Source organism: Podospora pseudopauciseta, chromosome 1 (assembly GCF_035222475.1).
Source record: "Podospora pseudopauciseta strain CBS 411.78 chromosome 1, whole genome shotgun sequence".
Lineage (NCBI taxonomy): Eukaryota > Fungi > Ascomycota > Sordariomycetes > Sordariales > Podosporaceae > Podospora > Podospora pseudopauciseta.
The window spans coordinates 8,818,857-8,845,755 of NC_085892.1; the positions used below are offsets into that span (position 1 = coordinate 8,818,857).

The 26,899-nt window shown below is 52.2% G+C and overlaps 10 protein-coding genes across 10 annotated transcripts; 6 read left to right on the forward strand and 4 right to left on the reverse strand.

Moving 5' to 3' along the window:
- Positions 1-12: 12 nt before the first annotated feature.
- On the forward strand, positions 13-1,191 carry QC763_124020 (uncharacterized protein; the record flags this gene model as incomplete). Its single annotated transcript, XM_062908968.1, has 2 exons — positions 13-80; positions 135-1,191. 2 exons carry the CDS (start codon positions 13-15, stop codon positions 1,189-1,191), a joined length of 1,125 nt encoding a protein of 374 aa, XP_062772148.1.
- On the reverse strand, positions 1,188-1,922 carry QC763_124030 (uncharacterized protein). The gene is made up of 2 exons (XM_062908969.1): positions 1,678-1,922; positions 1,188-1,621 (listed from the first exon to the last, which is right to left on the reverse strand). The coding sequence occupies exons 1-2, from the start codon at positions 1,826-1,828 to the stop codon at positions 1,320-1,322; spliced, it is 453 nt and encodes a 150-aa protein (XP_062772149.1). The 5' UTR covers positions 1,829-1,922; the 3' UTR covers positions 1,188-1,319.
- A 768-nt stretch (positions 1,923-2,690) lies between these two features.
- On the reverse strand, positions 2,691-3,710 carry REX4 (3'-5' exonuclease; the record flags this gene model as incomplete). The annotated part of the gene is made up of 1 exon (XM_062908970.1): positions 2,691-3,710. The coding sequence occupies one exon, from the start codon at positions 3,708-3,710 to the stop codon at positions 2,691-2,693; it is 1,020 nt and encodes a 339-aa protein (XP_062772150.1).
- Positions 3,396-5,742, forward strand: ESA1 (Histone acetyltransferase; the record flags this gene model as incomplete). Its single annotated transcript, XM_062908971.1, is given in 3 exon segments — positions 3,396-3,808; positions 3,819-4,243; positions 4,311-5,742. 2 exon segments carry the CDS (start codon positions 4,167-4,169, stop codon positions 5,740-5,742), a joined length of 1,509 nt encoding a protein of 502 aa, XP_062772151.1. The 5' UTR covers positions 3,396-3,808; positions 3,819-4,166.
- Positions 5,743-6,338: 596 nt separating this feature from the next.
- On the forward strand, positions 6,339-9,467 carry MCM6 (MCM DNA helicase complex subunit mcm6; the record flags this gene model as incomplete). Its single annotated transcript, XM_062908972.1, has 3 exons — positions 6,339-6,622; positions 6,676-9,133; positions 9,192-9,467. 3 exons carry the CDS (start codon positions 6,339-6,341, stop codon positions 9,321-9,323), a joined length of 2,874 nt encoding a protein of 957 aa, XP_062772152.1. The 3' UTR covers positions 9,324-9,467.
- Positions 9,404-12,983, reverse strand: QC763_124070 (uncharacterized protein). Its single transcript, XM_062908973.1, has 3 exons — positions 11,935-12,983; positions 11,464-11,886; positions 9,404-11,412 (listed from the first exon to the last, which is right to left on the reverse strand). The coding sequence occupies exons 1-3, from the start codon at positions 12,080-12,082 to the stop codon at positions 9,638-9,640; spliced, it is 2,346 nt and encodes a 781-aa protein (XP_062772153.1). The 5' UTR covers positions 12,083-12,983; the 3' UTR covers positions 9,404-9,637.
- Positions 12,984-13,832: 849 nt separating this feature from the next.
- On the forward strand, positions 13,833-16,184 carry QC763_124080 (uncharacterized protein; the record flags this gene model as incomplete). The annotated part of the gene is made up of 1 exon (XM_062908974.1): positions 13,833-16,184. The coding sequence occupies one exon, from the start codon at positions 13,833-13,835 to the stop codon at positions 16,182-16,184; it is 2,352 nt and encodes a 783-aa protein (XP_062772154.1).
- Positions 16,185-16,672: 488 nt separating this feature from the next.
- Positions 16,673-18,508, forward strand: QC763_124090 (uncharacterized protein; the record flags this gene model as incomplete). The annotated part of the gene is made up of 2 exons (XM_062908975.1): positions 16,673-16,734; positions 16,795-18,508. The coding sequence occupies 2 exons, from the start codon at positions 16,673-16,675 to the stop codon at positions 18,131-18,133; spliced, it is 1,401 nt and encodes a 466-aa protein (XP_062772155.1). The 3' UTR covers positions 18,134-18,508.
- Positions 18,509-18,542: 34 nt separating this feature from the next.
- Positions 18,543-20,439, reverse strand: RAD18 (E3 ubiquitin-protein ligase rad18). The gene is made up of 2 exons (XM_062908976.1): positions 19,787-20,439; positions 18,543-19,736 (listed from the first exon to the last, which is right to left on the reverse strand). Exons 1-2 carry the CDS (start codon positions 20,295-20,297, stop codon positions 18,961-18,963), a joined length of 1,287 nt encoding a protein of 428 aa, XP_062772156.1. The 5' UTR covers positions 20,298-20,439; the 3' UTR covers positions 18,543-18,960.
- A 274-nt stretch (positions 20,440-20,713) lies between these two features.
- On the forward strand, positions 20,714-26,248 carry QC763_124120 (uncharacterized protein). The gene is given in 7 exon segments (XM_062908977.1): positions 20,714-21,083; positions 21,097-21,128; positions 21,331-21,437; positions 21,491-21,929; positions 21,990-22,080; positions 22,140-25,304; positions 25,368-26,248. 4 exon segments carry the CDS (start codon positions 21,754-21,756, stop codon positions 26,004-26,006), a joined length of 4,071 nt encoding a protein of 1,356 aa, XP_062772157.1. The 5' UTR covers positions 20,714-21,083; positions 21,097-21,128; positions 21,331-21,437; positions 21,491-21,753; the 3' UTR covers positions 26,007-26,248.
- Positions 26,249-26,899: the final 651 nt, after the last annotated feature.

Sequence of the window (26,899 nt, forward strand, 5' to 3'; positions counted from 1 at the left end):
ATCACATTCACCATGCCTCAAAATCAGAGCCTCACCATCAAGCCTATCGAAGGTGCAAAGCCGGGCAAGGTCTATTATCCGTGAGTTTTGGCGTTCCCATGCAACTCTCTCACCAAGTATTAATAAGCTTGAAGCCTTCACCTCAACACATCACCTGTTCCCACGCCCGGACCGGGCCAGGTGCTCGTCAAAGTGCAGGCCAGCGCTCTCAACCACCGCGACCTCTTCATCCGCCAGCACCTCTACCCCGGCATCTCCTTTTCTGCCCCTTTGCTAGCCGATGGTTATGGAACTGTGGTTTCACCAAGCTCATCACCGTTGTACAACAAGCCCGTCTTGGTCACACCCTCGCGCGGCTGGATTTCATCCCCTGACGGCCCGGAACCCATTCCTACGACGGAAACCAACAGGGAGGAAAAGGAATGGAGTGTAATCGGCGGGTCGGCTCGTTATTCTGATCAAGGAACGGCTCAAAGCTTCATCGTGGTGCCCGAGGAGGAGGTATTTCCTGCTCCGGGCCACTTGACATCCGCGGAAGGGGCTGCGCTGCCTTTGGCTGGGCTGACGGCGTGGAGAGCGCTGATCACAAAGGGGGAGGCCGAAAGAGGTCAGAATGTGTTAGTCACGGGGATTGGCGGAGGTGTCGCGCTCGCGGCTTTGCAGTTTGCGGAGAAGAAGGGGTGCAATGTTTATGTTACTTCGTCGTCGCAGGAAAAGATCAACAAGGCGTTGGAAATGGGCGCCAAGGGTGGGGTGTTGTATACTGAGGCGACCTGGGAAAAGACACTGCTGAAGCAGCTGCCCAAGACAAGGCCGTTTATCGATGTCATTGTCGACGGGTCGGGAGGAGATATTGTTGCCAAAGGAATCAAGATGCTAAAGCAGGGAGGCAAGATTGTGGTGTATGGGATGACAGTGGGACCGAAGATGGAGTGGAACATGAATGCCGTGTTAAAAAATATTGAGTTGAGAGGCACGAGCATGGGCAGCAGGGCTGAGTTTGGGGACATGGTCAAGTTTGTGGACGAGAACAAAATCAAGCCGGTTGTCAGCCGGGTTGTGAGCGGTGGGTTGGAGAACATCCAGGGCATCGATGGGCTGTTTGAGGATCTCAAGGGTGGCAAGCAGTTTGGCAAATTGGTCATCCTGGTAGACCGAGAGGAAGAAGGGGCGAGGTCACCCAAGTTGTAGGGATGTGTGCAACTTCTCTGTATCAATCTCTAGCCTTTTTGCTGATGATTTATGCTGAGCCCAGCTCTTGAAACGCTCGCGACTTTTGTTTCCCTAATGTTCAGACAACCTTCCTTCAAATCGTCCCACTACTTACTATCCCCATTATCAAGAGAATGAAGCGCCGCGGCGACACCCACCCACTCCTCCAGACTCCTTACATACCCATCCGCGGCTGCGTCAGCTAAGCTTTCATGACCCCAGACCACTACCTCGTCAAACTCAGCTTGCACCTCCAGTTTCCCATGGCTATCTTTCTCGAGATCTATCACATCTGCCTTTCCGTTCTGATCTGGTAATGATGAGATGGCAACAACACCTTTGTATCCTTCTGGCAATGCGACGGGCTTGCCTCTTAGCTTGCGGCCGCGGAAGTAGGCTTCTTTGATGCCTACAGAGAATGTTAGTCATGGATAAATAAGACCTGGAAAATGCTAGAGGGCATACCTGTCGATGATGTTGATGTTTGTGGGTCCCAGAAGGACTGTGTTGGTTCGACTGGCCCGGTATGATGGATTTTGCAAGGGAGAAGGTGGGCCGTCGTTCTCTTTGGCGAAGAGGCAGAGCCAATGTCAAGAATTGGTTGCGATGTCCCCATTTTGTAGATTCGATCAAAGAAGGATGAGATGGATATCCTTTCTGGTGTCTTGAGTGGGATGAGTTGAAAGGAGTGCGTCAACAACGGAGAGTTTAATTGAAACGCGATTGAAGACGCGTCGAATGTCCACCAAGATTCTCAGGTGGGGCGCCCTGACCCTAACCCGGCCGCGCATTTGATGCCCCTGACACAGTTCCGCCATCAACGTGAAAGACAAACTGGTTCCAACAGAGGAGATTAAATATTTTGATTGATCTCAGTTACATATGAGTAAACTATGTCTTGCACTCACACAGGACACTGAATATTGGCGGGCTTGCGGCAGTGAAGAACGACAGGGGTGATGTGATGATGTGATATGGCCCTCAACAGATATGAGACGAGCAGTTCATACTGAGAAGCGGCCCTTCCAATTATTTTACAAGATGGGCTCGAAAAGCTATCCTTCCACTTGCCTCCTGTGACAGTCTATCGACCCGCCACATTAGCAAAACCCCTTCTCCGCCGACACGGACCCCATTTAATATGTTTGGTGGTGACACGATCGGTATATCGTGCATGTTTCTCTAAGAGCGGGCAAGGTCTCGCTTTGTGTCGGTATTCTTCAAGTGATCGCATTCCTCTGCTGTTCATGGCGGCCACATGCGGTTCGCGATGACTGTCTTCGGAAGAATAATACCATAATATCAGTGGCCTTAACAGACTGGGTCATCTCCTGTCAATCGTCGAAGGCGGTCCAGATAAGTTAGGACACTCCTGTCAGGCTGGGGACAGCCTTACATTCTGTTTCCAGCATTGGCACTTCCAACAGCCAGCGTCAACTGGTGATCTACAGATGATGTCTTTCATATTCCGTGGCCATTCACTTTCTCTTCGACTTTTTGCCCTTCCCTGCTTTGTTCAGCTTCAGTTTGGTCTTGACATCTTCCGGATATCGGTTCGCGTGCTCCATGTCGAAGGCCGGCTTGTGTTTTCGAAACAACAGCATGGCCACCCTTGCGTCTTCGATACTGCTGTGCTGGCCCGTTTGGATCTCCAACCCCAGAATTTCCTTCGCCAGTGCTTTCAAAGCAGGCTTGGGTCCGTTCCCGTACTTCTTGAACCCCGAAAACTTGGCTGTATCCCGTATCATCTTCATTGGATGATCAAGGTCAAGACACTTGAGATCATGGTTGACATCGTGACCGACAACTATCCTGCCTTTTAAAAGCTCGGCTACTTCAGCCTGAACTTCAGAAAACGGCCGGGCATCCCTCATGTGTTTTGGCGCGATGCCAGACACGGCAGTTCGCCAATCCGTGACCTTTTCGCGCTGGAGAACGTAGGAGTCGTAGATTTGGGTGCCATGGAAATCAGTTATTGAGACACGGGCGAGGGAAGAGTGAACGCCACCGGGACCGAATCCGACCATTTCGCAGTCTATCGCCAGGTATTTCGTCCTATCCAATGAAGCTGTTGGGGAGAGGCCCTGGTTGGGGTGGCTGGGCAAAGAGGACAGGAGGGTGGGGGAAATAGTGAGGTTGTAAGCTTCCGACAGTGACTCGTGGGAGATGCCATGGTTTTGCCTCAGAAACTGAATAGATGGTTGGTTCGTGAGAGGGGCCGTCGAGGTGACTGGTTGAGAAGAGACAGCGCCCATTTTTTCCGTTGAACTGGTTGCCGAGGTCGTATTTGTTGGTTGTTTCTTCGGGAAGAAGGATGTTCTGGTCCTTTTATTTTTCGGCTTTGAGTCTTGATCATCAGATGCTGACTTCCTCTTCTTATTGTTGGCAGGAGCTGAGGGACTGGCTGAGGCTGATGAAGAGGATGCTGGTTCTGAAGCAGATCCAGCTTTGAGGCGTGCTTGCAGAATCTTCCAATTCGATGAGAGTTCTGGGGCCATGCTGGCGGATTCGAGAGTTGGTAATGTTATTTCAGGAGCATCCAGTCGGAATTTATGAACCTCGACAGTATTGATGATGTTCTAGGTGTTGGAGTTAAGTCCTTTTGAGTGAGGATAAATACATTGAGATTTGCACCATGAACGAAAGTGGACCAGTGAGGTGAAGTTTCAAAAGGGTTAGGGTTGGCACCGCCCCTGCCTGAGATTTAAGCCAGGGAGTTTTTGAGCAACAGCCGCAGCCATCAAGGTGCCTGACATGGATTGTTCTGGGCCACTGGCGTGGCGCCAGAAATTGTGGACCGTGCCCCAGAAGTCCATCTTTTGGAGGGGCAATTAATTCACTGCAACAGCTCTCAAATCCTAAGCTGAACTGCAATCGAGTACTTCGTAGCCGAGTCGCATCACGACGCCCATCAACTTCCCATCAACCTCCGACAGCGCGCATCGAAATTCATCATGAGTCCTAGCGGAGAAGCAACCGCCGGCCGTGATGAGCCACGGAAAAAGGGCATCGCGACAGCGGACACTCTTGTGTAGGAATTGCTCCTTGTTCATATGTGTGTCGCATTCGTGGCTGGCTGTACTGACATCTTTTGACAGCGCTGGATGTGTCGCTTATGTTACAAAAGATGGCGAACCGCGTCGCGCAACCATTCTGGGCATCAGGGAGACAAAAAGTGGGCGCCAATGGTATGCAAACTTCGACAGCTTTAACAAACGTCTCGACGAGTGGGTGCCGCAAGCAAGGATAAACTTCGACAAGGAGGTCGAGTGGCCGAACCCCGAAAAGGATAAACCAAAGGACCCAAAGAGCAAGAAGACAACCGCCGCAACATCCAAGAAGTCACAACCGTCGAAGAAGAACCAGAAACGAGTCAGTAAAAGGGAACAGTCGGTTGCATCCGAAGGCCAGACGCCACACCCCTGGACGGAATATGTCGAGAATGGGCAACACAAGGATAAGAATCAGGAGACAGAGGAGAAATCCATGGGGAGTTTGGAAGTGGGAGGAACACCTGGCGTTCTTGGACCAGACGAAATGGAAATCGACGAAGACGAGACACCAGCCGGCGCAGCCAAAAAGGACAGCCTCGGCCCTTTTAGTCGTCAGCAAGAGATTGAAAAACTCCGGACGTCAGGGTCCATGACTCAAAATCCAGCTGAAGTATCACGGATCCGAAATATCTCACAAGTCGAGTTTGGACGGTACGTGTTGTTTCCATGGTACTTTTCGCCATACCCCGAAGTGTTCAGCCAGGAGGAGTCCATTTTCATCTGCGAGTTCTGCCTGAGCTACTACGCGGACATGAAATCTTTCTCAAGACATCGGCAGAAGTGCACACTTCAACACCCCCCGGGAAACGAGATCTATCGGGACGACTTTGTGTCATTCTTTGAGATAGATGGCAGGAGGCAGCGAACGTGGTGTCGGAACCTGTGTCTGTTGTCAAAGATGTTTCTTGATCACAAGACACTTTACTATGATGTCGACCCATTCTTGTTCTACGTCATGACGACGAGAGACGAGCGAGGGTGTCATCTTATTGGATATTTTTCCAAGGAAAAGGAAAGTACAGACGGTTATAACGTTGCGTGTATTTTGACGCTCCCACAGTATCAGCGGAAGGGCTATGGTCGTCTTCTGATCCAGTTCTCGTACGAACTTTCCAAGATTGAGGGCAAACTTGGATCACCGGAAAAGCCGCTCTCAGATTTGGGTTTGCTGAGTTACCGCCAGTACTGGTCAGAAAACATCATCGACCTGCTGCTTGGTTTTAGCGAGAGAGATGAGAAGTGCACCATCGAAACCATTGCACAGCACCTTGCCATGACGGCCACCGACGTTGAGCATACCCTTCAGGCACTAAAGATGCAGGTCTACCATAAGGGTGAGCACAAGATCGTGCTGTCGGACAAGCTGGTGGAACAGCGGGCCAAGAGCAGAGCGAAACAAAAGAGACTGATTGATCCTGAACGGATCCAGTGGAAGCCACCCGTGTTTACAGCATCATCAAGAACTTGGGGTTGGTAGGATGATCCCAAACTTAGACTTATGTGGTTAGGGGTAGGCTCAATGGGAAACGAGGGCTTGCCAGTTCAACTTATTCTTGAGAGCGTACCAGCTGCAACTTTGGAAGTACTTTTGGCACCCTCTCGACAGGAAAAACAGTCAGTCTACGCGACTCGACTTTCTGAACGCGAGGAAATGGACTGGTCAGAGTAGTAGAGAGGACACGCTGTGTAAAAATAGGTAATGTAGATGATTAGACGACAACCAATGATGACGGTATACGCATGTATTGAGTACCGTGTGCAGATTATATGCATATCTTCATAACGGGGCAATTAAACAGGCCCCCACACTCGCGTTGCCCCTTTTTGACTAAATCGCGTGTCCCGCGTTTTCTGGCGTTTCTATTGACTCGGTGGATCTTCCGTCTCTGTCCCTGACAACGCAGCTTCTTTGCGACAATCTTTCATCCCAGTCAATTTTCCCCGCCTGGTTTTGGTCGCATTTACAACCAACAACCCAACGAGCCACTACTTCAGCTGTGTCTCTTACACCGGCTGTAAAGAGACGATAGACGATTCCACTTGTACGAGAAACGAATTCAATAATAACGAAAAATGGCAACACCATCAGCCTCCAGTGATGCTGGGTTCATGATGTCGGATGGTCTTTCGAGGACACCCCGCGCCGGCGGGAGACAACAGTTCCCTTCCAGCGGGAGACCTCTTCCTTCGGAAAGTCTGGGTGCGCCCAGCGACGATGAAGGTGGTGGCGGTGGTGATGGCTTTGCAGACGATCAGGTTCCAGTGAGAGCCAGACCGACAGATCCTGCCAATATTCCCCGGGTAGAAGATAGCATTGGACGCATGGTGCAGGATCACTTTGAGAATTTTATCGAAGGGTATGTTGTCTTGTCCCTTGCAGAAGCGACCAGCACTGACAATTCAAGGATAGATTCGTCGAGACACCGACTTCCTCTGGCCAGCCTACCTCCTCAGCTGTGACCACAGACCGCTATTATGTTGCCCAAATCCATGGCATGCGTACCTATCAGTTGTCGACCCTATATGTCGACTACAAGCACCTTTTGAGCTGGAGCAACGGCGCCCTGGCCGACGGTATCATGAACAACTACTATCGTTTCCTGCCCTTCCTAACAGCGGCGCTCCACAACCAGATCGCGAAGCACGAGCCTCAATATTTCAGGGAACACAGACAGCCAACCGCCTCAAGCCAGCACCACGGCACTGATAGCAGCACCCTGGGTGGAACTGGTACGCAGTCCGAGATGAGCAGCAAGACCGCCAACCAGCAAACTGACAAGCTGTTCGCCATCGCCTTCTACAATCTCCCCCTTGTTTCCCGAGTCCGGTCAATGCGAGCCAGGAATGTTGGCCAACTATTGAGCATCAGCGGTACCGTTACCCGCACATCTGAAGTCAGACCCGAACTGGCCCTCGCGACGTTTGTTTGCGAAGGCTGCAGAGCTGTTGTTCCAGACGTCGAGCAGACCTTCCGGTATACGGAACCTACCCAGTGTCCCAATGCTACTTGCCAAAATAGAACCGCATGGAGGCTAGACATCCGGCAGAGCACCTTCGTTGATTGGCAGAAGGTCAGGGTGCAGGAAAACAGCAGCGAAATCCCTACAGGGAGCATGCCAAGAACGATGGATGTGATCCTCAGAGGGGAAATTGTGGACAGAGCAAAGGCAGGTGAAAAGTGCATCTTTACAGGCGCCTTGATTGTGGTTCCAGACGTCAGTCAGCTCGGGCTTCCGGGTCTCAGGAAAACGGCGGTGAGGGATGATAGGGGTGCTGATGCTGGCGGGAGTGGTGTTGGTGGTTTAAAGGCGCTTGGTGTCAGAGATCTGACCTACAGACTGGCCTTCCTGGCGTGCATGGTCACGCCGGATGTGTCTTCTCTTGGTGCCTCTGGTGAGGCCCAGATTGTGGACATGATCGGCAGCCTGAACGGTAATGTGGCGGTCGAGACGGCGGAGAGCTTGAAGGAGATGCAGGATGCCACGCTGAGCTCCTATACACAGGCTGAGGTGGACGATCTCCGTGCCATGGTACACAGTGATCACATCTATTCCAGACTGGTGCAGTCGATTGCGCCAATGGTGTACGGCCACGAGATTGTGAAGAAGGGTATCCTCCTGCAAATGTTGTCTGGAGTGAGCAAAAGCACAGCAGAGGGGATGCAGCTTCGTGGAGACATCAACATCTGCATCGTCGGTGACCCATCAACCTCCAAGTCTCAGTTCTTGAAATACGTCTGTAACTTTGCTCCACGGGCAATCTACACTTCTGGCAAGGCCTCCTCCGCCGCCGGTCTCACGGCCGCAGTGGTCAAGGATGAAGAGACTGGAGAGTTCACCATCGAAGCCGGCGCTCTGATGCTTGCGGACAACGGCGTCTGCTGCATTGACGAGTTTGACAAGATGGATATTGCCGACCAGGTCGCCATCCACGAAGCGATGGAACAGCAGACAATTTCCATCGCCAAGGCCGGTATCCAGGCAACCCTCAATGCTCGCACCTCTATTCTCGCTGCCGCCAACCCTGTTGGAGGTCGGTACAACCGCAAGACATCTCTCCGCGCCAACATCAACATGTCCGCTCCTATCATGTCTCGCTTTGATCTTTTCTTCGTTATTCTCGACGAGTGCAACGAGCAGGTTGATCGTCACCTGGCCTCTCACATCGTCGGCATCCATCAACTCCGTGACGAGGCCGTCGTCCCAGAGTTTTCGACCGAACAACTCCAAAGATACATCCGTTTTGCCCGAACTTACAGGCCAGAGTTTACTGACGAGGCCAAAGAGGTGCTCGTGCAAAGGTACAAGGATCTCAGAGCCGATGACGCGCAGGGCGGCATAGGCAAGAACAGCTATCGCATCACGGTCAGACAATTGGAAAGTATGATCAGATTGTCAGAGGCCATCGCCAAGGCGAACTGCGTTGAAGATATCACGCCAGATTTTGTCAATGAGGCCTACAACCTGTTGAGGCAAAGTATTATCTCTGTGGAACACGATGATGTCGAGGTTGATGAGGAGGATGAGCAGCCTGTTGAGGACGGGGCTGCCTTGAGAGCGGCTGCTGACGCAGCTTCGGGATCTGTTCCTCCTGAAGCTGATGGCGAAGGTGATACAGCCATGGGAGATGCATCCGCTGCCGCTGTGCACAAGGAGAAGCAAACGGTTTCGTATGACAAGTACATCTCCATCGTGAACTTGCTTGTCAGCAAGGTTGCCGAGGAGGAGACATCTGGAAGCGGCGAGGGCATCGAGGGCGAGGAACTTGTTCAGTGGTATCTGGAGCAGAAGGAGGAGGAACTGACTGGCGAGGAGGACTACGAGCAGGAGTTGGCACTGGCTAAGAAGGTGCTCAAAAAGATGGTCAAGGTGTGTACCTTTCAATATCACACGGTTGTGAATCGATTTGCTGACATGGGCGTAACAGGACAACATTCTCATGGCTATTCGTGGCGAAGGTATGCAAGAAGATACGGAGAATGGCCAGGCCGGACCCTCGGCCGCGGCGCAGAGGATTGTCTATGTCCTGCACCCCAACTGCGCGGTTGAGGACGTATGAGCTGGTCTACCGCATGGCGAGACACCTAGAAATCTGGAGAACGGATAAGCGCGTAAGCATGGCAGGGAAGGTAAAGCGAATTGGCTGGGAGCATGGAGTTGTATATCGCCTGGTTTTCAATGATACCTACTTTTGAGACTGTGATTCAACCGTTCCACACAGGTGTAGATGCTAACTGACCAGCGTTTGTCCCAGCTGGTTTGAGCGGGGGCGTCGCAGCATCAGATCATTGTTGCTTTTCCCCGCAGCTTTTTGCGTGTACTATTTACAACCATACCTATCACCAGTAAAAACAATCTTGCCAAAACTTTTCATCAAGTCAGAGCCGGCGCCTTCGGGTCCTCCAAGCACTGATCCACCCTCATCAACCTCTTCCCGCTCGCTTTGGCCAGTTTGATAAACTCGGGCAACAAGTCCACCGTGCTTTGGTGCAAGTAATGCATCACCATCAAGTTCCCGCCCTTGGCCAGATCGCGCTTGAACGCATCGAGCTGCTTGTTGGGAGTGGATGATTCAGCCCAAAGCCAGTCCTCCACGTCGATGCTCCACCCAACAATATACGGCTCTGGATCGTTCAGGTTTGCCGCCAGGCGCTGTCTCATTCTCGCACCTTCTGTTCCGAACGGAGGGCGAAAGTAGGACGACCGTAGGTTTGGAAACACCTGGCGGACGGCACCAATGTCGTTTTGGATCTCCCAGTCGATGGCTTGCTCGGTGGCGAGGCCTTCCATCTTGGGGTGCGTGTAGCTGTGCAGGGCGATCTGGTGGCCGCGAGAGGCCATGTCTTTGTACGCTGCTGCCAGGCCGTTGCTCTGATCTAGGAGGGGCAGGCCAACGGTGAAGAAGGTGAGGGGGATGTTGGCTTCTTTGAGGATCTTCATGACCTGGGGGATGTACTCTGGGTTTCCGTCGTCAATGGCAAAGGCGAAGGAGTTGGGGCGGGTGCAGGCGAACACTAGCCTGCCCGAGGCTAGCTTGGGCGGGATCTTGAAGTTGGGCGGGATGGAGGTGACGATTTCGATCTTGGTAATTGTTGTCGGCTCTGAAGTGTAGAAGCCGCGGAGGTTGAAACCAATGACGCGCTGGAGGTTGATGCTGAAGTGGGTGATGGGGACGTAGATGTCGGAGGTGGTTGCGTAGCGAGAGGCTTCCACGGAATCCCAGGTCTCGGGATAGGGGGCCATCGTCTCGTTGCACTTGGAGTTGTGTTGTTGGAGGGCGATACTAAACTTGTTGCTACCCGAGTACGCGATATGGAGATAGCCTCCTGTCAGGTTGCGGAGGTCGGCGCACTTGTTGGCCAACTGAGTGTTCCAGCTTTGATCAGAGTCGTTGGTACGGATTGTAATGGCGTTGTTGCCAAATGTGACCGCCATGCCCTCATCCGGACCGTGCCATTCGCCCAGCGAGTTGGTATTTTCGTTGGAGAATGTGTCAATAACATAACCCTTGGCACTTGGGGTTGCCACCTGGGTTGTTGTGCGCGTGAGGGCAGAGGGAGCTGGTGACGATGCTGGCGCGACGTACTCGGTAGCTGTCGATCCGCAGTAGAAGGACATGGGGCCGAGGATGATGCCCGCATTGAGGCCGGAAAAATAAATCATATCCAGCTTTGTCGTATCGACGCCACTGAACACTGAAAAGGGGAAGGAGTACAGCTTCTCGGTGCCATCGAATGTCCACTTTAACTGCGCTGTTGTCAAACTAACCGTCTTGACGTTGGTTGAGCCACAACTATCGGACCATCCCAGAGCCACTGAAAAGCTTGTGCCTCGTGCCGCCCTGACCCTGAACGAGATGCCTCCGTATCTGTTGTTGGCATTCAAACAACCAAACTGACTGTAAAAGTACGAGTTGGCATCTTTGGGGTAAAGGAGGACCCTGTTGTTGCTGACAACGACACTTGACATTGTTCCATCATCGCTCGTTGCTTGCCCCATAGCGTTGTAGCCCAAGAATGTAAGACGGGACTGAGAAGCCCAGTCATCAATCAACAAGTTGAAGCACGTTGCGGGCTGGCTGGTGGTGACTGGCGGTGCTATTGTGGATCGAGTTGCGGTAGGGACGATGGTTGATCTTGTCGGTACACCTGAAAACAATTAGATGCCTAAACAATTCACTCCAACGAGTGGGATCATACTTGTTGAACCAGGGGACGTTGGCTGAGCCACATTCCCGCATATCCATGTGATATTGCCAATCGACCATTGAACATTGGACTGTGAAAATACAGCCCAAACCCAACCGACAACAGCATCGTAGTTGGGTTCGTTGTCAAAGCCGACCAAGGGAACATTAATTGTCTGGCGGCTTCCGGTCAGGTTCTCGATGATGGTGTAGTGACTCTTGTATGTCCCGTCGTTGGCGCTACAAGACGAAGTTGTCTGAAGCTCTAGAGCAAACGAAGCACCGGCAGGGCCCTCGACGGTGAATTGCAATCCTCCATATCCGTTTGTAACGGCAGGTTGGCATTCGAATGATTCATAAAAATACGAGGTGGTATCCTTGGGGGTGAAGACAACTTGACCTGTCCCAGCCGCAATGAATTCCATTGAACCGTCATCTGTTCTCAGTTAGACACCAGAAGACAGCAATACGAAAACTAACCCACCGCCGTTTGGGGATTCAAGGTTATTGACACCGCTGGTCCATTTGGTGAAGTTGTCGATAAGAAGATTAGATGTGCAGGCTTGTGCGTTTACTCCAGAGGCAGCCAGAATGCCAGCCAGCCCGGCGGCGAACCAACGCTCGAAGAACATGTCGGGTGTGTCAGACAGTTCTGTAAATATGAAGGAGCAGGGTGTTTATCATGGGCCAAACTTCGAGGAGCATTGCTCGTATATGTATTCTCCGCTTCGCCTCTGAGATGCAACAATTCGGCTAGGGATTTCGGTTGGCGACATGCCCGATCGATCCATGGAGAAAGAGGAGTTTGGAAGCTGCCCCTAAAAACGAATGTAACAAAGTCGATGGTTCAAGGACCACAGTGAAACGTCGAGTGGGCTCAGCTTATAGGGCTTACGCCATGAACACCCATTTCCTGGCAAGAAAAATAGAGTGAGGCGGCATGGATGAAGGGGTAAATTCGCAGCTGGCGAGCCAACCTTGCAGCCACCCTCGCTTACCTCCGCGGATTGCAACTTCAGATTTCTTGGTGAGCTTGTACGTTCTTGTGAAAGCTTGTCCCAACATTGCCGCTCAGGGCCAGGAACCATGATGTGGAGCGGATATCGAGCTGACCTAGCAACATCAAGAGATGGCGTATCGAGCATACATAGCCTGGCCATCTCGTGTACACACGGCAGAATCGCCAGTGTGTAGCAACAAGAGTCATCGTTCCGCTTTCCGGCTTTGTCGGGCGTCCTCTAAGGAACAACACCAAATATGCTCCAAATGAATGCTGGCAGCTGTGAGCAAGTTTGCCAGTTTGCCATCCATTCTCGCTCTCAGCGCCTGATGAAGATCTTGGTGGACGTTTAATTTAGCAGTGCGGAGACTTCTCGGCACTCGCATCGTGGCAGCCAAGAGCTTGGCACGCAGATCCCGTACTGCCAAGGTCCTGGGGTTGAGCTTGGATCCAGGGGTGAGGCCCAGGTCCCTTACAGATGGTGTGATGGCGAGGATGGTTAATCAAGAGAGCATCAAATGGGTCGGTTCGTCGGCACGATTACCTGGGGCTTCTTTGCGAGGGATCCTTTTTCTGTTTGAACGTTACTTCGAATTTTGTATATGGTTTCACGCCAGCGAGATGGGAATTCAGCCGAGTGGCTATTTTCTGCACCTCAGCTCGTTCCAGTCGGCAATCGAGAACTTCAAGGCTGGCGGCGGGAGTTGATTGGAATACATGAGCAGTTCTGTCGAAAATTCACACACATGGAACAATCCATGGCGTGTTTGCCGAGCATAGGTAGGCTGCCATGCCTAAAGCCTTGATCCAACGACATGCATCAATACATGTCAAGCAACACAAGAAATGGCATTCATATCCTGATTATCGCCGTGGTAAGATGTCGATGCATTTCGGGGCCTTGTGTCTTTGAGTGAGCGTCTCTCTCACGAGCATAGAAAAGGAGCCCCCTCTTCACAAGGCCCCAATGCCGCACCTGCTCAATGCTACATATAGTTCTCAGTCTGTATTTATATGCAGTAGAAGGCTCATGTTGGCATACCTGGTAGATACCAAGCTGTGGTTCAAAGTTGCGTCATCCTTGAACTGAGCAATTGACATCGTTGACAAGGGCTGCCCGCTGTGGAGTGTGTTATCTCCACGTGATGATACCCGCCCCGCTGAAATGCCACCCAATTGGCTCAAACACACTTGGAACCCCACTGCAGCAGTCACCACCAATTGCTCCGCCGACAACTGAACCCACTGCACTGAGGAAGTCCCAGTCTCCAGATTCGATACGCATCCCCGTGTTTGCGACAGAGCCGTACTTGTCATCTAGCAAACATTTGACATTACCCGAGTTGTGTCCGTTCTCAACAGTTGTTCCCAATCTCAACTCCATGCAACCTCACGAAGATGCGGTCCAAACGCCTTCGCCGGTCCAGTCCCCCCCTCTTGCGGCCTCCTCCATAATGCGATCTCTCTCCGGGTCCCAAAAGCCACGCCCTGGTGCATCCTCCATTCTTTTTTCGCCCACGACAGACCCTCTTTCACAGTCGGAACTCTCTTTGCCAATACGCACAAGCAGTACGAGCCGTCGTCCCCAGTCCGCCTCGCTCTTTCGGTCTACCATTCTCAACAACACCCCACCTGGCTCGCCGCGAGATGCCTCCCCAGCTTCCACCGTACGGTCCACCCGATCACCAGCCCGCACGATGACAGGATCAATATTCGCCGGAACAGCAGGGTTCAAAGCTTCGCTCCTCGATACAGGGGCTGCTGATTCTCCCGGAGACCCCCTGAACCTGGTGTTGAAGAGCTTCGTTCCCCATGTCGCAATACACGCCAGTGAGGATGTTGATGATCTGGTCAACGCAAAGGGATTTGAGAAAGGGCTGTGGGAACTTCTTCGTCCATTCGGGGAGCGGGTCATGGGAAAGGTCAATGTCAGGGATAGCAACGGGGTATCGAGAGCATGGGAGGACTTCTCACTCAGATTCACCAAGTTCGGCGATCACTCCAACTTGCAAATCCCAGATGCGCTTGCTGGGTTGAATGGGTCAGAAAAGCAGAGCGGCAGGGCGAAAGAGAGTCTGACAACGGATGTAGAAAAAGTCGTGGAGCGACATCTCAGTTTTGCCGAGGAAGCCTTCAGAGGGACGATGGAACCACAAACACCGACAAGGATGGGATTAGACGTGGAAGCAACGTCCCCGTACTATGCCCTGTACCTTCGACGACTACTATCTGGCATGCCACTTGCGCCACATGAATCTTTCGCCCACCCAGTTGCTTGTGTTATGGCCATCAGCTCTCGGAATCCAAACCCTATCGAGGCTTTACACCGGCTTTACACAGAAACGAGAGAAGGGGAGAAGCGGTACCCCGTGTGGGTGGATGGGGAATACTTGCGGTATTACATTTTGGTGCATGACGAAGAAAATAGCGACATCAGCAAATCCATGGCCCTTTTCGAGCAGATGAAGAGAAATTTCGGCTTACATTGTCACTTGCTACGACTAAGAAGCTCTGAAAGCGCTGAAACGGACGACGACAGCATACCATTACCCAGGAGTGACTGGATGACGGCAGCTGAGGAACTGGCAGATATTAAGGAGAGCGAGACGAAAGAGGACTTTGAGGACCCGACGCGACACATTTTCGAGTCAGATGCTACAGCAATACGGACGTTTGTCAGGGAAATGGCAACACAATCTCTGATCCCAACCATGGAGCGCAATATTTCGGTATGGAACGATCAAGTGGCCTCAAAACGGAAAGGAATCAGCGGGCGATTCATGAGCTTGTCAAAAAGATGGGCATTCGGCGGCTCAAGTCGGTCATCTGGGATAGCAAGCTCATCAAGCAATTACGATGCGTCGGGATTCTACAGACCAGACAGCCCGGAGGCTATCATGCGCCGATTGGCAGACTTTGCTTTCATGCTTAGGGACTGGAAGCTGGCCATGTCGACATATGACCTCTTGCGGACTGATTTCCAAAACGACAAGGCCTGGAAATACCATGCGGCGGCCAATGAAATGGCAGCTTTTGCTCTGCTTATCATGCCACAGAACATGTCATCCAAAACCCGCATCGAGACAATCAATCAGATGCTTGACAACGCGTTTTATTCCTACCTGACACGATGTAATTCACTGTATGGAGCCACACGCTGTATAGTACTCGCTCTAGAACTGTTGCGGCTCAGAGGTGGGTCGGGGATAGACGAGGCTGTCAGATGGGGTATCAAAGTGCTCGAGTCGAGGTTAATGGGCAAGATTGGCGACGCACTGCTTAAAGAACGCATGGCAATCTGCTACGCCTCCAAGTCAGGGGCTGGGTCTCAAGCATGGGGTAGCAGGCGGCGCAAGTCGGCCCTCTGGAGCGTGCTCGGTGCTGAAGCCTGGGTCGCTCAGGAAAAGTACATCCAGGCCCAAAAATGCTTGAACGAAGCCAGAAAGATGTATTCGCTGCTGCCAGGGGAAAACGGGATCCAGAGGTTCGAGGTGGCAAGCGACTTTTTGGCCATGTTGAATGATCAGGTCAAACAAGGGTTGCAGGTTGACTTATTAGGGCCTGAGGAGAGCTTGGTAGATGTGGAGGAAGAGACCTTTGATCATGACGATAGACGGACGAGGAGGACGAGCATGATCAATCCTCTTGGAGGGGCGACCGCTGCTGGAATGGAAACGGCGCCTTTGCAGAGTCAGGGAGATGTAAGCGGCCCAAGTAAGGATGGGTTTGGTTAAGGTTACCAGAGGCTGGCTGACTGAAGAAATGTCTAGTTGTGCAAAGAAACAGAGAATAGAGCAGTGATATCCCCCGACAAGTGATTGCTCTTGAAAGCTTAAACCAAGTCCTTGGCCCCACTGCTTGTTGATTGATGCCTGCCGGAGAGTGCTTGGCACCGCCCTTGTGACACGCTGATAAGATAAAGAGAACCAACACAGTCCCCTGCACGTCATTGTCCACCACCTGCTATCAATTAAACTTATCGCTGAGCTCAGTTCGGGGGCTACGCCTTTTTTTTCGAGACTGCATCTTGTCGCAACAGTTGCCTGAATTCTGGTTGCCAGGGTTGATTCGGCGCAGCCCCTCTTTGGCGCGGTTCATTTTCTCTAAACACGGGCAAGTGTTTACACCGCTCGTTGCCCTTCTTCCTGTCAACTACGACAAGCCGGTCGAGTCTCAAAACTAGGTACCAATCGAGCAACACCAATCAATACATCCAGTCAACATGTCGCAAAAGTCCCAGTCCCTACTCGATTATCTAGTGGAAAATGAGCCTTCCTTCCGCAAGTATGTCTCGCGTGTTTTGTGGCCTAGGTTATCCTCGTCTGCTAACAGAATATACCAAAGAGCCCGCCTGCCAGCCCTCTACTCCTCCTTTGCAGCCCAACGAACTCTGAATCCCGACGGCTATGCTGCCAACCTCTCCGCCTGGCGGCGCGCCCTCGCCAAAGTTGCGAAATCCGGACTCGCACCTCCACCCACGTCATCCAGCAAACCTTCCCTGCTCGTATTAAACACAGACGAGAGGCTAGTAAGTGCCTTCGAGACGAAACAGTACGGCCGCCCACTATCACTGGGGCTGGTAATCAAAGAGGCGGTGGAAAACAAGGAGTTGGTGCCACTGAGGCAGTTCCTCGAGCGGAAGGAGAGCATCTACTCCCGCTCTTGGTCGGTATGGGGATTAGCGGGGTGGGTCCTCAAGACAGCGGGTGTGACTGATTTCCTGAAGGGTAGCGGGGATAAAGTACCAAAGGGGCAATTTGTCGTAGTGGAAAATGTTGAGGGGGCAGGCAAGGCTTTTGGCGAGGGGATCAAGGACAAGGAGGGGCGGTTCGAGAGGACGTTTACCAGGGCGCATTTTGCCAAGGTTTTCAATGATCAGCTTGTCGAAGGGGGCAGGGAGTTATCAGATACTGATATGGATGTTTTGCTGGTTTTCTTGGCGAGGGATAAGCAAATGATAGACTATGATGGGAAGACGGTCAAGATCAGGGATGGGGAGGGAGAGCCAGAGGGCTTGACGGACGAGGACGCGTCGATTGCTCAGCTCAAGGAGTTGCTGGCTTCTTTGACGCATCAAACGCTCCTTTTGTCCAAGCGGGTCGAGGAACTGGGCGCACAGGCCAAGGAGGCGGTCACGAAACAAAACAGAGTGGCGGCGTTGGCGGCGCTCAAGAGCAAGAAGCTGGCCGAGCAAACGCTGGAAAAGCGGTATGCCACTGTCAACCAACTGGAGCAGGTACAGACTCAACTCGAACAAGCGAGCGACAATGTCCAGATTGTCAAGGTCATGGAGTCGTCATCAGACGCTCTCAAGAGCCTCACAGCCAAGGTGGGCGGCGTCGAGGGGGTGGAAGAGGTTGTCGACAGGCTCCGGGAGCAGATGGCTGATGCCGATGAGGTCGGCAAGATCCTTGCCGAGGCCAGTGGAACAACCGTGCTGGATGAGGGCGAGATTGACGATGAACTCGCCGAGATGGAGAGACAGGAGAAGGAGAAGGAGAGGAAGAAGGTGGAGGAGAAGCAGCAGAGGGAAGCCGAGGAGAGGGCGAAGGAGGAACAGAAGGAGGCGGCAGACCTGCGGAAGAAGCTGGAGGCCATTGGCGAAGTGCCTAGCAGTGCTCCTGTCAAAGATAAGGAGACAGACGAGGCGGAGGCCATGATGGGTAGGCTTACTCTCGGTTAATGATGTGATCGAACACGACGTTTCATGGCAATCCATGTATGCTAATTCGAATTTGCATATACTAGTTCATGCTTAATAAGAGTTGTTATGTGACAGCATGTCGCTGTGACTCACTATTACACACGATTTATACAACCATTCAAGTTCCCCACAATTGGGGGTTGGATTCTTTGAGTAGGGATTTTCACAGATGGCATAGGAGTTCGGTAGCATGGCGTTGTTTTGTGTAGGTATCTCATCATGTATTACCCTGAATATGATTGTTTGGAATCACGGGGTCAGGATATCATGATGTTGTGAGAAGAGCTGGAGTACCTATCAAATACCAACAGGATCAGGAAATGACAATTGTTTTTTTTATTCCTTTTTTGGGGGGGTTTTTTCATGGTTTTTTTTTTTTTTTTTTTTTGGGGGGTTTAGCTATGCTCGTTGCCTCGTCCCAGCTACCAAAAATGATTATTACTACGTATCCATAGGTAAGGTAGATACAAAGTGGATGCGGCTAAAATCTATGATGCTGAAGCGGAGAAGGTTTGCCAAACCCACCTCCCACATCACAGGTACCCCCTTGGTCTACCGCTTTATGCCGCGCGTAAAGTTTTGCTCCCATCTGTGCTAAAACAACATTCCTCGCTCAACCAGCAACCGAAATCAGATTATATTCCTCTACGAATGTACTACAACACCCAGCCAAAGCCAGCTTTGTGTCCCTTCTACTTGTCGAGCCTGGGTAGGTCAGTAACCTCTTGAGCCGTTAGGCCAGTGTCTATAGTCCTCGTGTCGCTCGGGTATGGGGGCTGAGGGTAGCGTGGGGGTGGCCGAGCCATTTATGGCTGTTGATAGTGCGTTGGTTGGGGTTGATGTTGCCAACGCTCCGGGTGAGAGTATGACGGGTGTGGTGGCGGTTGAACCGGTAACACTGGTGTTTGTGGCAAAGGGGCTGATTCCGCCGTTGATGGTGTCGACGTTTTTGGTACCGAAGGCTGTGGGACTGATGAGCTTGCTTCTTGTTTCGCAGCTTCTTCGGCAGCAGCCTCTCTGGCCTTTTGCTCAGCAATTTGCCTACTTCTCCTCGCGTTCGCAATCAAGTCTTTAAAGGAAGAGTCGTGCTTTGCCGCCCAAGCGCCAACATCAAAATCTTTGTCCTTGATTTGAGCGCCTGTGTTGGCTGCTTTGGAGCTGGTGGGTGCCATGGTGCCTATAGTCCTTTCCCACACCTGCAAATCCTGAAATAGAGCCCCGCGGGACTTGGGATTGGCAGAATCGCAGTTCGCATTCCAAAGTGTGAGCCACTCTCGGTGTCTTGCTTCGAGCATCGTTCGGTTGCCAGCAGTGGACAGGCCCAGCTCTCGCATGATTTTCCGAAGAGCCTGATCCTTCACCATAGAGTATTGAAGAGTTGGAAGACGCTCGGGGGCCTTGGCAGCCGCGGCTGGTGGTCTCTTGGAGGGTGATAGCAGGGTAGAGGCGATCGAGCGGCTGGCGGCTGGCGTGCGTTTTGGCTGAGGCTGAGGTTCACCTGGACACGAGGTGTCAAGATGTCTGTCGACAAGAACTTCTTTCATGCGCTGTTCGCATATAGGGCACGCGACCAGTCCGTCATCTGAGAATCAGTTAGCCTTGTCCTCGGCGGCTAGAACGGGCCCAACGTACTAGGCTCTGGCACATATTCATCTTCCCCATCATTGTCATCTTGCAGGTCACCCTCCGAATCCTCAATAGTCAGTTGACTGGATGCTTGTGGTTCCCTTGCCTTGCGATTTCTCGTAGACCTCCTTGGCCGTTTGCTTTCCTGAAACTCGTCGTCGGAGTCGTCCACCTCGGTCGCTTTTCTCTTAGGAGATCTCGGTAGAGCCGGCGTTGGCGTTCTTGCGAATTTGAGAATGCTATCTCGGACTCCCCTAAATGCTTCGACTGCCTCTCGCAGGGCACCGTTGCCCCGCAGTTTGGAGAGGTCGACAGTCTTCCGGCAAAGCGGGCATTTGCTGTCGGCGGTGAGACACCTCCTAATACAAAGCGAACAGAATGTATGGCTGCAGGAAGTAAGCATCGGTGTTGTGAAGAAGTCCTTGCAGACATGGCAGCGGAGTGCCTCCTCGACGGACTTCAAGCTGGCGAGCGGCGTTCCCAACCAGTCAGTCGAATCTGATACCTCCACCTCCATCTAGGCTAATGAATTTGAATTAAAAAGATTAATCCAAGATCGGCTGAACGCTGGTGGACCTGCAAAGTGTTGTCGCGCTGCTGCTGCTTAATTCTGGAGGTGAACAAGGAAGGACAAGAACAATCCAACACTCTGAAAGCTGATGCGCGACGCGACCTATTCTTTGCTGAACGCGACGAAGCCATTAAACTTAAAGTGGGTCCTGGTTGCCACACCTAGCAATTCCCTTGAAGATCGATCAATCCAAACGTCAATACCCTCGTGGATATCTATCCTCTCTTTCAAATTGTTTCGAGTCCAATTCAGAAAACTCAATGTTGCTTCTCGATGACTTTCACTCTGATGTTCCAAATCTTGCTGCTCATTTCTGAAGCTGCAGCCAACCCTAGATGTGTTGGTCTTTTCAATTGCCCATTAACCACTCGACTCGTACAATACGCATGATGAATTCAGCCAAGGAACCATTTTCATAGACGCTGGTCTGTTCACCATATGCGAAGCGTTATTCTTTGAGACGCTACAAGATACTGGTACACCATACAAGCACATGTGGTATTATCGCCATACTCCTATCAGCTATCTTCTGCTAAACCTGGCACCGCACTTGCTCTCAGGGTCTGCCATGTAGGCAACACCAATTTTCCCACTTCACGTCAACTTCCTTTGCAAGGGGACCTTTATACCAAAAACGAGTCTCTATCCGGACTCGATAAGAGGTAAATGGCACTGCCTCGTCTCAGAGGCGTTGTTTTGACTTCATCGTTCCCTCCAGCGGTTGCTGCAGAGGCACCGTTAACATTGAGGCCTAACGGAGATCAATTCAGGATTGTGGTGGACGCCCATGCCCATGGGATCATGTTTGGCGAAGGGTTGAAGAAGGGAGAGCTGAAAGCGATAGAGCTTGCATGATGTGCTATCTTTTAAGGCCTTTAACCAAGTAGGTGCTAATTTCCATGTCCTAATGAATAGAAATAGAAGTTATGGTGTAAATATCAGTCCTGTACATAGCACTGGCATGCAACCCGGAGAAAAGGTGATTGAGTGCAGATGGGCAAAGAAGAATGAACTGAAACAGGTCCAGTGCCCCGCACGTGAACAGGCGTCGGAGTTGAGCGGGAGGACCCCACCAAAATGCTCCAGGTTGCACCTTTCCTGTTTTGGAGGGAATCAAAACAATGGCTAACCAGATCAAGACGACCCGCTCTGCAAACCCACAACTTTCGCAAAGCAACTATCAACCCTCGACCCTCCCTTTCCCTGATGACTCCTGGTAATCCCTTCTGAGTCTTACAATCCACCCACTTCCTCGCTCTTGTCTTCTTGTTATTTTTGTTGCTTCCCTTTCTGCAACTGTCCTGTACGCCCTTTGTTGACCTTCGAAACGCGCCGAACAAGCCCAAGAGCCACGAAAACGCCATACCCCATTACCGATCACGGCGACCTCACTCGACGAACAATGGCACTTCGAGGGGGCCCTCGACTTCAGGTCGGGTCGGCCGCCTGGGTCGAGGAGGAAAGGAACTCTGCCCTCGACATCGCCGAGTCAGAGATAGAAGAATTCTCTTTCTCGGCGCGAAATGAGCTAGATTGGTTGAATGAGCACATGGCCGAGATTTTCTCAGAAAACCAGATGTATGGTCTTGCATGATGATTTAGCACGACGATGGAAATGCTGCTGACTACATTTGACAGGAATGTCGCTGAACTCTTCAAAACACCCGGAAAATTGCGTGGGAAAACGCCCATGACAACACGGAAAATCAGACCCTTGGAAACTCGCGTGGTAGGCAAATGTGGTTGGAGGCGGATATGACGCGTCAAATGCTAACTAGTATCTTGAAGCCACTGTCCGATGTCTTTTCCTCAACACCAAAGGACGCGCCTAATTCATTCAGCAGCACTCAACGTCAAAGCCCAGCGCGATTGCCACAATTTCAGGTAGCCGAAGACAAGCCCGAGCCCACAGTTTCCAAGAGTACCAGCCCAGCAAGGATTTTAGCGCCCCCTCCTGCCCTAGCTGTTGCGGCCCCATCTTCCCTCCTGTTCACGGACTCCGGTTATCATGGCAGCCAAAGTTGCGACACGGTGAATTTGGATTATTGTGACAAGGACGATGACGTCGATATGGTCGACAGCCCACAGCCTGATGTCGAGACAGGAGATGGCGAACCCAATGTCCCCAGCGGTCTTGCAGAACAACCGAGTCCAACTCTGACGTTCGCCGAGGACGAATTTGACGCTGCTGATGAGAGCGAGACACGCCAGCCTACAACCTATGCCTCAGCCAGTGGTGGCTTCTCTTCGGAAATGGGACAATCCAGCAGTCCTGTTGTGGTTCGAACTAAACTCGCAATGATGTCGCCAAGAGTACCATCTCCTAAAAAGACCGAACCCCCTGCCAGGTCGTCACCCGTCAGAACATCACCGCAGAGGCAAGCGCCGACGAAGCCAGCGTCGCCCCAGAAGTCGTCTTCATCGCCTCGAAAACCATCCCCTCCAAAATCGTCGCCTGTAAAGCAGACCACGTCTAGTCTTCCGAGGGGTTTCCCGAAGCCTACGGAACATTTTTCTAGCGAAAGACACGAGGAGTCGGAGGAGGATGCCGAGGATGCCAGGTCACCATCAGAGGCCTCAAGTCCCATCAGGCCATTGGTGCGCAAGAGCAGTCTGAGCTTCGCCTCTCTGCCCGCCCGCGAGCCATTGGCCTCTAAGAGCGGCAGCCGGATATCTAGGACGAGCCATTTGGATTTCAGTCGCCCAAGCTTCTATAATCGCCACACTGGTGGCAAGAGCCTGGGCAACACCAGACAATACTCTGATGATGAGGACAATGAGGACATGGATGTCGATGAGGAGCTCACTGCTCAGCTGGAAAACACCACCAGGATAGCGGAACACAGCAAGACTTACACTCAGCTGTTGCATGATCAGATCAGCATGTTGGGCAAGTCTCAGGCTGCTGGCCCAAGACCTTCCAAATCATTGGCGAATCTCTTCGTTCCGCCAGCAGGTCAGACGCAGGCCAACTTGGGATCCGTTACAGAAGCCAAGCTGAAACAATCACCCGCAAAACCGAATGCACCAGCTCCTACTCCCGGAGCATTCCCAGTGGACGATGACGAGGACTGGATCGCGGCCCCAAGTAATGTTGTCACTGCAGCCCCTGCCGTGGTGCCATATAACCCTCGTCCTGAACTCCGCAAGAGCCTCTCCGTCGAAGATATGGAGAATGTGGCAGGCAAGTCGTCGATGAGCGATACTGAGCATGATATGCCCCCCAGCAGCCCCGCCACCGCTTGGAAAGCCCAAGCTAGCCCACAGTGGCAGAACAGCACTCCAGGGCATTCGAAGTCCGCATCTGTGCCTGCTTTTCCGACACTTGCGCAACTTGAGGGCGGTGATGGTGCTACTCTCAAGAAGATCGTGACGGCGACCCAGCCAACTCTGCCCTCTGTCGAAGAGGATGGTCGCATGCCAACACCCAGCAAATCGCCTACTCGCAGTGCTTTCCGAGACAACCCCCTGAAGCAGGTTAAGAATAAGCTGTCTTCCCTGTTGAGTAGCGCCAAGAACTTGAATGTAAGAAGCGCAGCCATCAGTGCTGAAGGCAAAGCTATGATCTCACCTTCCACTGTGCAGCTTGGTATTCATCCAGGACCATCTGTTGAGTCTTTCAGATCGGTAGACAACGTGATGTACCCCGACCTCACACAGCAGCTTTCATCCACTTCCCGACCACTGAGTCCAGCCAGGTCCAACAGCACCCGGAGAACTAGAGCGTCTACCGAACGAGAGAAGATCGAGGCCAAGGAGCGGGAGAAGGATTCTAGAGCCAAAGAGAAGGAGATGAAAGAGGTGAGGCGAGCAGAAAAAGAACTGGAGAAGTTGGATAAGGCACGTAAACAAGAGGACGAAAAGGCGCGCGTGTTCAGCAAAGAGCAGGAAAGACTTGCTGCCATGGAAAAGCAAGTGGCCCTGCAGAAGGAACGAGAGCAAGAGCAACAACAAGCACGTGCGGAACAAGCTCGCGCCGCTCATTCTCAGTACCGACCCCAACCCCAGGGTTTACAAACACCGGCACCATCACGAAAGGCACTTCCGAAGGCGCTTCCCAAGTCGACCCGAACCAGCCCGGGAAGGGCCAACCGCCAAGCCGATGATCAAGGTCTCTCTGATGAGGGTGATGTCGACATGGCCGATGCGACCTCGACGGTCACTATGGCGATGCCCCCGTCTTCCATTCAGCGACCCACGACTGCATCGTCAGTCAGGACGCAGGGCATCAAGCGCCCAGTCAAGCCAACCAAGGAGACGCTCTCTAAGACCACTCGGCAAGCGCCGACCGTCATGCGCGTTTATCCTCCCAGTTCTCAACAGTCTCAGTTCCATCCTTCAAATAGCGTCCTGGCCTCCAACCTCCAAGAGACATTAGGTCAGCCACAGCAGCAGCCACCAATGCATGTGAAGAACAAGACCAGTCAGAGTTCATTGAACGAGAAGAAGTCATTGCCCCATCTCAAGACATCAGCCTCTTCGGCGGCCTTGAAACGGAAGGAGCAAGAGGAGCGCGAGGCTCAACGGAAGCGTGATGCCAAAGCCGAGCTTGAACGGAAACGCATTGCTGCCCAGAAGCAAGAGCAACAGAGGGAGCGTATTGAGAAAGCCAAGGCCACCAGAGCACCCCCTCCGGCTGTTAGGTCACAGCCGAACGGGCCTCCTGATTACAGCATGGCAGACAAGGCTCCTGTGCGGCCTCCTTCTCGGTTGGGTTCCACTATGCATCAGGAAAGTCGACTTGTCAATCAGAGTTTGGCAAGCGGGAAAGCGCCTATGAAGCGTCCACACCAGCAAGAGAATGAGGGCTTTTCCAAATCCAAGTCACAAAAGACCACCCAGGAGACCAAACCTATCAGAGTGAGCGAGGACTTTGACCAAGACATTGAGATGGCCGACAGCCAGCAGCGGACAATGAAGCCACCGTCTGTGAGGCCGTCGGCTGGGTTTAAGGTGAGTCGACCGGCAGGCCCCGTGGCGGTTGTAATCTGGGAGGATGCTAAACGGATCACTCAGGACCCTTCCAACAAGTCCATGTTCTCGACAGGCTATGCCAACGTGCCTCCGCCCAGTGCGAGTAGAGACCTTTTCAAGGCCACCGTCACAGCACAGCATCACAGCACCGTCAAACCGGCTTTGCACAACACAGCCCAATTCGCCAAAGGTGCCATTCCCTTTGCGCCCAACCGCCCTACAGGACAGGCGGCAAATCCCCACAAGACCCCTGCTCGGCCTGGCGCTGGTGGTATTCCAAAGTCAGTCAACAGGACTGCGACTCGGTCATCTCCCCGTTTCCAGAACGGCGAGGCTATTGAACTCCCTGAGATTCAGACGGATGACGATGACGATGATGAAGACGAGCATATCATGGTGGCCGATTGGGCAGATTCACCAGCTCTCAAACAGGCATTGCTGGCACAAGAACGCATGGACCCCATGCAAGTCTTTGGACCACCGGCCCCACTCAACATGGAGGAGGTATTTAGCAAGAGCAAGGACAGATGGCACAGATTCAGGGCGAGAACGAGCTCGGCCAACTGGAGTGGAACGGATAGGTTGACAGAAGACGAAGTCAGAAAGGATAACATGGCCAGAGATAAGATGAGACGGGATGGTGGGTGGAGTTACGAGTTGTCCAAAGACATTTCAGGATAAACTATTCTGAGGGGAGATGCATTGTTGGGAGTTTCATTGTTTTAATCTTTCGGTAACAAGTGTATCATATATGTTGTGGGGAATTAGAGATATCAAGGCAAGGGTCTCATGACGACAAAGGGGTTTCCATGTACATCCCGGGAATGAATGGTCAGCATGACGGAGCGCGTGGAAGGAAAGATATCAAGTTTGAATAGGAGTATGCTATGTATGGCCGGCCCTGTTGAACTTCAATCTGGCGCCATTTGCAATCTTGTTTTGTGTTTTGCTTATGTCCGATATGTTTCGTCAGCGGATTTCGTCTTCACAACCCTAACCCGGACGATGCCTTGATGTTCTTCACACGTCCTTCGCATCTTAAAGTAAAAGACCTGTTCCATGTTTGAGGTGTCCGTAGGATGCCCAGAGTTGGCTTGCTGAGTACGCATCACACTGCTGTTATACAAGCTGACGTTATGAGGGTTCTCGGGTTCTGGCAGATGACAAGTTCATCTCCCCCACGGTAGTATAGCATAGCCTCAGCCCATCCGGAACTGGTCATCCTATCATTTAAATGTCCCGTGACCTGATGCTTCAGCACAATAGTCACTGGAACCATTTCTGGCCCTCGAGATCTCCAATCTGAATATGATGCAGGGAGGAAGAACACCTCTTGCGGAGATATCATGCAATGATGATCAAGTGGAAATGAATGGGCGGGACTGAGGGCAACAGAATGATGGTGATAGTAGGATCTTAGGTGGGTAGTCCTAGGTTCAAGAAGAGGCGCCGATTATTACCCCGCAAACCACAAGTATGGGGTGAGAGGATTCGGATGAACTCCTACTTGTGAGATACAGCGGCAACAAGTGGTGATGACAGTTAGGACGCCTCACCGCTTTTCGCTCTCTTTC